This window comes from Asparagus officinalis, chromosome 1, assembly GCF_001876935.1.
Source record: "Asparagus officinalis chromosome 1, Aspof.V1, whole genome shotgun sequence".
Classification (NCBI taxonomy): domain Eukaryota; kingdom Viridiplantae; phylum Streptophyta; class Magnoliopsida; order Asparagales; family Asparagaceae; genus Asparagus; species Asparagus officinalis.
The window spans coordinates 75,461,038-75,470,565 of NC_033794.1; the positions used below are offsets into that span (position 1 = coordinate 75,461,038).

Consider the following 9,528-nt stretch of genomic DNA (forward strand, 5'->3'; position numbering starts at 1 on the left):
ATATACCAGATGATTCCTAGGCAACTCATTGCCTAATACTCCAATTAAAGCCCCTACCTGACTCATTTAGCGAAGTACGCATAATACATTCTTCCATTAATTGTTTGTCTGGACAATTCGCCAAATGGATAATTGCTCCTTGAATCTAATAGTAAGCTGAGTGTAGTGGAATTGTCTTCACAATTCACTACAACACCATTAAGTTGGAGTTTTTTTTTTTTTTTGCCTTTTTTTTTGGGGGGGGGGGGGGGGGGGATTTTTTTTTTTTTTTTGAGTGGGGTGGGGCGGTGGTTCCGCGGGGCCTGTCATTCAGACAAGGACACGGTTTGAGAGTTCAATATTTGAAAGAAATGCAAACACAAACTGGAAATGATGAGCTTTTTTTACCTTCTTCCGAAGGGTGCAGTATCCACTGAACTGAAGCATTGCACCTAATATTGAATCTATCAGGCTTCCACAGAGCCCAGCTACTGCAGCAATGGGTACTACCAATAGCTGCCTCCAGGCTATATCTGCAGCACATTTAACTGTAAAAAACCCAACAAGTACAAAGGTGAGGCCAATGACGAAACCACCCGCTGCAGCTGCTAGAAGCCCATTAATAGTGATCCCCCCATTCGTGCCCTTTCGGACTATCTGGGTATGAAATTGATAAAGATTAGTAAACTTCCTTTTTGAAAAACAAATAATCTTTTCGAAAGCTAACATAGGACAGATTTTCAGCTCTTCCACATAGTATGGCCAAGCATAAAAAAAATTCTAAGACAAAAAATTAAGGTTAGAATGAAAGGCAAATCAGCTTTCTTCTTTAGCAGCATGTTAAAATCTCTTTCAGAAGATGCACCAAGTGATTTAAACAATTATATTTGAACATAAACTTATTTTTCACGAAGAATAGTATCAAAACCCTACTTTATTTAGATAAGACTTAGAATTTCTAGATTGGGATGGAGACTTGAAGTTCGAGAAGGATTTCTCCACAGAAGTTCTCCTTTGTCTTCTGAAACTGTGCCTCTTCCATTTGAACTAGACATAAAAGTCACTGTTACCAAAAGAAGGTTCTAACCAATTTCATGAAATAAGAAAGTTGGTAGGAGCATAAATATGTTGAATGAGTATATCTCTAATCATAACTAAATCAGGATTTTGTTGGTTTCTCAAGATAACAAGAGTATGAGTGTTTCTAGGTCATAAATACCTGGGAGCAGGCATTATTTTTTAAATCAATTCAATAACAAGGTATCCTTCTACCTAATGATTCAGTTATAAGGGTCTGAAAGTCAAGAATGTACATACATTAAGTGGATACCTATGCCTTCCTAGGAAGAAGGAACATTGATGCAGGACAGAGATATAATATGATACAAAAACGAAAGCTTTTTAAGAAGTATGATAATGGAAAAGAAAAACATGAACCTCAAGTGATTAGCGACAAGTAAAATGTTTTACAAGTAAAAAACCGGAAAAAATTGATAATGATTACTATCTCTATGTTTCAACATTAAACAATAAAATTATATCCAGAAATTCAAAACAATATGCAACCCAGAATGCTCATCACATCTCAAAAGGTATTTAAGTTGTGCCACAACAGTTTCCAACCTAATCCCAAAGATTTTATTCGTATTTATTAAGGTGAATGCCCCTCTAGCAAATGTGTGATGGAAATTTCTTTTAGACTTTTCCTAAAAATCTGACATGATCCTAGCACACAATTTTGGTTCCTCTAAGATGTTCTGACGGTTGGTGAGTGTTGTGAAAGTGCAGTGTCACAGATCGCTCTGAAGCATGTGTGCTTCCTCCCCACCAAATAGGAACTCTACTTTTGGATGAGTTATGAGAGATTAATTCTAAGGTCAAATTATGTCTTCTCCAAAACAGTGATTTTAAAAACACTATAAATAAATTTGAGAACTGATTAGTTGTTTTTGAGATAAAATATGTGTAATTTTGGTGAGTGTGGTCAATATATGCAATATAATAGAATAGAAAGGGCAAAGATCCAGTTCTTCAGCAGTTTATTGACACTCAAATTTAATCATATGAATGAAGTGTTCCACTAAGTTCTCAAATTGATACAAGATGGTTAGGTAAAAAAGAGCCAGCTAAATAGAAATACCTTGAAGTTTGTAACTAGACGAGGTTGTGTATTACTAAGCATTCCGAGTTCAGATGACCAGGTATCTCCATTACAACAGGAGTAGTGTCCAATTATACCGCCCATAAGGCAAGTTACAAGGCATGAATCTTTCGTGTTCAAGCACATATCTTGTCCTCCAGTCATTTTCCCAGCCATAACTATTAGAATAGTAGCAATTGCACTGTTAGCTAGAACCTGCAACCTACAGAGAAGATGGGGCTTACTTGTGTCAAACAAAGTGGCAGAAGATGCGATGGAAAATTTTAACAACATAATAGACTTTTTCCTGTATTGTGCTGATCATTAAGCTGTAGGCATGGGTATTCATCTATTGGGAGTTAAGTTTCAAAATTCAAGATTTTACAGAATTCTACTAAATTATAACTGTACATACACACATGTTAAGTGCCATCAAGATCCCATAATATTAACCAATAAATACAAATCAAAGTACCAAGTGATCAGTGAGAACAGACAGTGTGTTGCTTATACTTACAAGAATTAAAACTTACAGAGAACACTCATGTTCTCGTCTTATGTTGCATTAGCTCAAGTGGTTACAAGCTAAAAGGACTAGAAATAGGCCTGAACGGAGAGGGGTGGGGGGATTTAAAAATGTTGTTAGCTGTTGATCTAATTGTGCAGATGTTCTTAACAGAGCTGAGACTTGAGAGGAAAAGAATTATTCATGTAAACAATCGGAAAAGCATGAAACAAAGGTAGTGTTGTCTATGCTGCTTTGTTGGATGATTCTGCTTGGGATGTCATAACTTCTTTTCTTATAAGATATTTCATAAATTGGAAAACTTCAGGCCTGTTAAGTATTTGAGTATCCAATCGTATTATTCTTCTATTATATTAGAATTGTTCACAATTTATGACACACTAATATCCATTTGGTCTTATAGTGATGATTCTCCTTTTTAGTTGATAAATCAGAGCAAAAGTACCTTCAACACTTCAGCAATATTTCATTAAAAGGAATTTCACTTCTAGGACTGGATTTGAATAAGCATTCTTGGAAGGTAGAAAACCCTTGTGTATGCTCGACAGTGGTGCCATCATCAACATCATCACCTAAGCCCTTTCATATTGAAATGGGATCAGGCATGGAACACACTCCACATTAAGAAAATATGGGATTTATTATGGAAAACAAGCATCAAGATCTTTGTTGCCACAATTACAATCTAGGAAGGATGGTTTTCTGGTTCATGTTTACTATATATTTTAATTACCTACTTGAGCTTGATTGTCAAAAAATTATACTAAATATTTATAAAATAATACTACATATGCCTGAGGTATTTGTCATATATCAGAACTACTAAGAGAATTTAAGTATTATGTATTGGGTTTGGGTCCATACCCATGAGTGGGCTCTACATGTAGTCATGTGAATTGGCTAAGGGATATTCCAACTTGGTCATGCTGGTGCAACCCACTTATGATTTGGGTTGGGAACCTAAATCATACAAAGAGGTTTGAGTTGGAAATTGAGAGTTGAATTTCTTTCATTTGTTCTATATCATTATCCAAGTGTGGAGTCTTGAAGAGAGGAAGAAAGGGGAAAGAAAGCTAGGGTTTAAAGAAACTCATCTTCATTGATTTGCTCAACATTGCACAACATTTTGGAGATCTCGGTTGCTTCTACTTGTTATTAGGAGGTGATTCTTCAAGTGGACAGTGTGTTTGGAGCTTGTGAGGTTATTCTTCTATTTTCCTATTTACCCATTGTTGTTGGAGTCTCAAGCATTGTTATAGTCTTGAGAGTATTGGGTGTTGCACTGTTCTCTTCTTGCTGATATAGTGGAAAGATCTCTCTTTTGGTTGTGGATCTAATCACGGGTTGTGGTTGGTTGTCCATTGTGGTTGGTTGTTGAGTTGTTATTTCACATTTTGTTCATCCTCTCTCACATTTGATCTTGGGTTTGGGATCCTACTCTTTGGTTTCCCAACAAAGTGGTATCAGAGCAAGGTCGCTCTCAAGATGTTTGGCGAATTGCATGAGACAGATTTTTATCTCTTTTGTGGTGTGCGAGAGATGGATAGTAACACATCTATGATTATTAGCCTCAATGAAAAATTTTGAATGATATGGAGTGGGGAAAATGTTTCCTAAAAACAATTGAGAGTATTTGGTTGTCATGTATTAATTCATATTTCAAAAGATAAGATGCTCTCACATGATGGCAAGTCAAAGTTATGTATCTTTCTAGAATGTTTAATTTATGAGTTTGGATGTAAGTTATGGGATCCGGAAAAGAAGAAGTTGATGTGGAGTTGGTCAAAGATGACTACAATGCTCAATCTTCTTCGAACAGTTTTGTTGATTTAGATCCAATTTTTTTTCCGATGGTATATGATGTTGGAGGAGATCTTCAAGAGATTATGACGACTATGTTGAAGCTTACGATGGCACTCACAATGAAGTGGTGGAGCAAGTCATCGAGGAGCAAACATGTTAGCAAAGAACATGTAAAGGGTAAGCAAATATTTTGTCTAGAAGGTAGCCGACATAGATGCTAGATGATTAGTCATCAACATCACCCGTATAGGCATGTAGGAGGAAATTGTTGGGTTTAGGTCCATACCCATGAATGGGGTTAACATTTAGTCATGTGATTTGTTTAAGGCATGTGACAACTTGGTCATTTTGGCACAACCCACTTGTTGTTTGTGTTGGGAACTTAAGTCATATAAAAGGGCTTGGATTGAAAATTGAGAGTTGGATTCTCACATTTGTTCTATATCATTATCCATATGTGGAGTCTTGAAGAGAAAGAGAAAAGAAGTTAGTGCTTGGATAAACTCATCTTGGTTGATTTGTTCAACATTGCACAACATCTTGGAGATCACGATTGGCTTCTACTTGTTGTTAGAAGGTGATTCTTTAAGTGGGTAGTGTGTTTGGAGCTTGTGAGGTAACCCTTGTATTTTTCCCATTTACACATTATCGTTGGAGTCTCAAGCATTGTTAGTCTTGAGAATGTTAAATGTTATGTTTTGTTGTTGCTGATATAGTGGAAAGATTCCTTTTTTAGTTGTGGACCTAGGGCCTGATTGTGGTCGAAGCACGTTAAATTTGGTTGTCCATTGTGGTTGGTTGTTGTATTGTTATTTTGCATTTTGTCCATCCTCTCTCACATTTGATCTTGGGCTTGCGATCCTAATCTTTGGTTCCCAGCATCGTGTTGGACAAGATTCACTACGGGAGACATGATAAGATCTTGGAGCATCTAGCACATATTTATTGAAAAAATTTATATGAGAAATAATTGTTAACACCATTTACTATTTTTTGAAGTTAACACTCATGGATATGTGTCCTGGAAATTTCTAACTAAAAACCAAGGTTCACATGTATGTACACACAACTTCCCTCACACCAACTTAGATAGATTACTAATTAATTATGAATATTCATGATATTATGATGCTTATGTCAATTCCAATAAAATTATATGCATGTTTAAATATGTAAATATTAAAGAGGTCAAATAGCCGGAGAACGTGCTGACCCAAAAAGGATGTCGAGTATGCATGTAAGTTACCAATAGAGGAATATTGAAGCAAGATGTTGTAAGTGACACGGATACGAAATACCCAAGATCAAATATATGCGCCTTTGTGGATAAACACAACCCATATTGACATAAATGAATTGTATGCTCTTGCATGTAGAATCCTAACTCAACCCATGTTGACATAAAGCTTAGCAAACTCTTCAAAATAATTTAGAACTTTTGATACAAATACAAGACAAAAGTGCAAACAATAGCCTCTGTAAAATGAAAGATATAAAAAGTTTGTTCAAACAGTTATCATTTAAATACATTTCTTTTTGTCTATATAATTTTTTTCCTTAATTTGTTTGCCATGTGATAATTTAACCAAACTATTTATTATATCAAATCAACCAAAATAAAATGTTTGGTGTGTACATGCTACCAGTTTCATTAGGTGTTTACTCCTATCAAAGATAACAAATGTTTTAAATGTTAATTTTAAAGCTTTTCAAACAACAAAAACCAATATCTTAAAAAGCATAGCAAGCTTCCAGGCACTGGAGTCCTGGACATAACGCCAGCGCCTAGGCGAGCACATAAGCAGCATCAAGATATTTTTAACTGACGCTAAGGAGCACATAAGCAACAACTAGATATTTTTAACACTTTATTTCTTTTAAGGCAATTGCTTTTGTCATAGACAAAGATGTAGGAAAGGAAGAAAGAAGAAGGAGAGAGAGGAATAAAGGAAAAAGAACCAAAGAAAAAAAAAGAAAAGATCATGGAGGAGATGAGTTTGTAGATATTAGTGTATACAAAATTAAGATTATAATAAATTGAAAATAAATTATCTTCTTGCAGTCTCAACAGTGATGGGAAGTGGCTCTGACAATGGTCAAGACTGTGAGGAAACAACTTTAACGGGAAACAAAAAGGTTAAGGGATGACACCGAGAGAGGGAAAGCACTTTCCAAAGATTTGAAATCTTAGCCTTAGTGGATTATCTAAAGACCTCGAATGTGGAGTTTGACTTGATCTGTTCTGATATGTTTTCTTCACTGTTATTACGCTTAACCGGGTTGCATACTTGTCTTTGACATTGTGCAGCTCATGCATGCTTTCCAAAGATTTGAAAACCACTTTATGCAGCTTATGCATGCTTAGGCATCCCCAGTACTTAATTAGGCATCCAAGCATAAATTGGATGTTCTGCGGACCGCCTCGGCCAAGGTAGATAGGTAGGCAACCACCTAAGCTGATTTTACATCATGTCACATGAGTTGTCCATGTGAGACAAGCAAGTTTTAGGGTGTATTTGGCAACCTCGTAAAATTGGGCCAGGACCAATCCTAGCCCAATTTTAAGTAGTTTCTTGTTTGGCAAATAGGAGGGCTAGAGCTAGTCTAATTTTTTTGTAAACCCAAAATTGACCACTAAACTAGTTTTCGTTTGGGGAGGGGTTGGTCAAAAAAATGCTTTAGCACAAAACTGGGTTAGGACTAATCCTGACCCAGTTTTGTGTAGTTTGCCAAATACACTCAGGGAAGCCTCGAAGAAAACGGACCCAACATTATAAGGTAGTGTCCTACAAGTGTCGAAAATGCTTTAGCATCTTCTAAGGATACAATCTGGTGTCAGTATAGTATCAGACACTAGTCCTCCCGGGTACGAATGTTATGCAGTGCCCACTAATTGTGTGTTTATCATTGGAAGACCATCTTCAGTTTTTTATATATATAGTTTCTGTATACTTGCCAGTAATCCAACAGACTAACGGTAACTAACATCCGAGCCAAACAATATAGCAAACACAATATATGCTCTAAGATCGACTACTTTATGGAACATAATATCAAACCACCTATAAATCATTAAATTGTCTGCAAACAGTCATCTCTCCAATGCAAACACAATGCTTAACAAAGAGTTTGGACTTCAATCATTAACAATATAAACTTACTTGATTCTAAACTTAGGTCTAAGATAGTCAAACAAACCAAAAAAGGTCAACTTTCTCCTTACCAGTTCCGCTGACCTCCTTCCTTAAACCCCTCATCAACACCCCTCTTCTTCTCTTCCCCAATCCTTGTCACCTTCGACGACGTATAGAAGAAAACAAGAAGCAACGCCGCAAATCTGCTCAAAAAAAAATCTTTAATTCAAATTCTATTAAAATCAAAGAAAATCTCAAAATTTTTGTCGTCGAATCGACGCGGTCACCTATAATCGACGGCCGCGTGAACAACCATCACAGGGATTCCGGCGAACACGCCGGAGAGATCCACCGACCGCCGCCGGTATGCCCACGCAGCGATCAAGGAGGAGATCAGTACTGCAACCGCGCATCGGATCTCGAGATCTTCCATTTTTTTTTAGTCGATGAGACTGAATTAGGGTGTTGGCAGGAGAGAAAGTGTGAGGGGGGAGTTTTTTTTTTTTTTTGAAATGAGAGGAGAAACGGCCTACAACTTCATAGAAGAGAGAGAGTTTTTTTTTTTTGTTTGAAGAAGTTTGCAAAACAGATCTATTTTGCTAAATATTTAGTAAAACAGACCGTTTTGCTAAATATTTAGTAAAATAGACCAACTTTTAGTCAAATGATCAAAAAAAGTCGATTTTACAAAACAGATCATTCAAAGCATACAAGACTAGTAGTCCCGTATGATTTAATGGGAGATTAAATCATACGGGACTACTAGCCCCATAGTTTCGAATGATCTGTTTAGCAAAATCGACCTATTGGCCAAAAAGATATTTATTTTGCTAAATATTTAGCAAAACGGTCTGTTTTGCTAAATATTTAGCAAAATAAACATCTATTTCGTAAATTTTTCTGGTTTTTTATTTTATTTTATTTATTTATTTATTTATTTATATTTGTATTGGTGCAGAGAGAGAGGGGAATTTAATTTTAAATTGGAGTTAATACTTTTTTTAATGAAAAATAGAATTATGGAGATTTTATACTTCAATGAAATCTTATTCATAAGGTTTGGCAAGGGAGCTTCAATATTTTACTTCTATTTTGTAGATTTTGTTTTTGAACCACTATTTTGTAGATACAGAATATAATAATGATGATTGTTGCATTTGGAGTATTTTTTGGGAAAATTACTTGTAGCAAGCAATTTGTAAAAATTTAAGCACTCCCCACCCCTAACTAAAGTCAAACCCATTTAGACACTTTGACTCAAGTATCTATGCTAAAACATTCCTAGCCCAAGAAAGAATAAAAAGTACCTATGTTGTTTTTTGTCTACATGCCCAGTTTACCCTTTTCTAGATTGTCAAAAAAATTTTGTCTTATTCGGTAGTCCCTCATTAGATTGTATTCTAAGAAGTGATACGTAATGGGTTCAAGATAAGAGACAAGACTTACATTAATGGTTGTGAGAGATTTTTTGGAGGTAAAGAGAAAACCGGAGGGAAACATACTAAGTTCCCTCCAAATAATGTCAATATATTCTTCCTTTTTTAGATTCTACTCATAAGACCTTCAACAACCAAAATATTCTTAACTTTTTCATCTTAACTTCCCCAACAACTAAACTAGAGGAATCTTTAATATGTGTGATTTCGTTGAACATGCAACAATCATTAAAGTCAATGTTGCAACAAGTTTAGCTGAATTGAAGATGCATGCTGCAAAGAATTTAAACCTGTCGTATTGATAGGAATTAAATAAAATCCAAGTTGTAAGCACACAAATATCAAGTCATAATATAGAAAAATATCGATCACACAAGGAAGGTGTTGTAGGAAATAAGCAAAATTCGATTCTTATGTTGTGTGTGTGACAATTAGAAATAATAGGAGTAGTTGTGGAGAGATAAAGAGAGTGGTTGTGATTATATGCAAATAAAATTAAAATAGATTAAG

At 35.5% G+C, this 9,528-nt stretch overlaps 1 protein-coding gene across 2 annotated transcripts in view; it reads right to left on the bottom strand.

Annotated features, from left to right (window-relative positions):
* The window catches only part of LOC109826190 (protein PGR-like), a 10,523-nt gene extending 2,446 nt beyond the window's left edge, over window positions 1-8,077 (bottom strand). For both annotated transcript variants that reach the window (XM_020393196.1, XM_020393187.1), the window contains exons 1-4: window positions 7,870-8,077; window positions 7,672-7,785; window positions 2,120-2,342; window positions 388-636 (exon numbers count right to left, since the gene is read on the bottom strand). In XM_020393196.1, coding sequence (XP_020248785.1) covers window positions 388-636; window positions 2,120-2,342; window positions 7,672-7,785; window positions 7,870-8,015 — 732 coding nt within the window. In that variant the 5' untranslated portion in view covers window positions 8,016-8,077. The remainder of the gene's footprint in view (window positions 1-387; window positions 637-2,119; window positions 2,343-7,671; window positions 7,786-7,869) is intronic.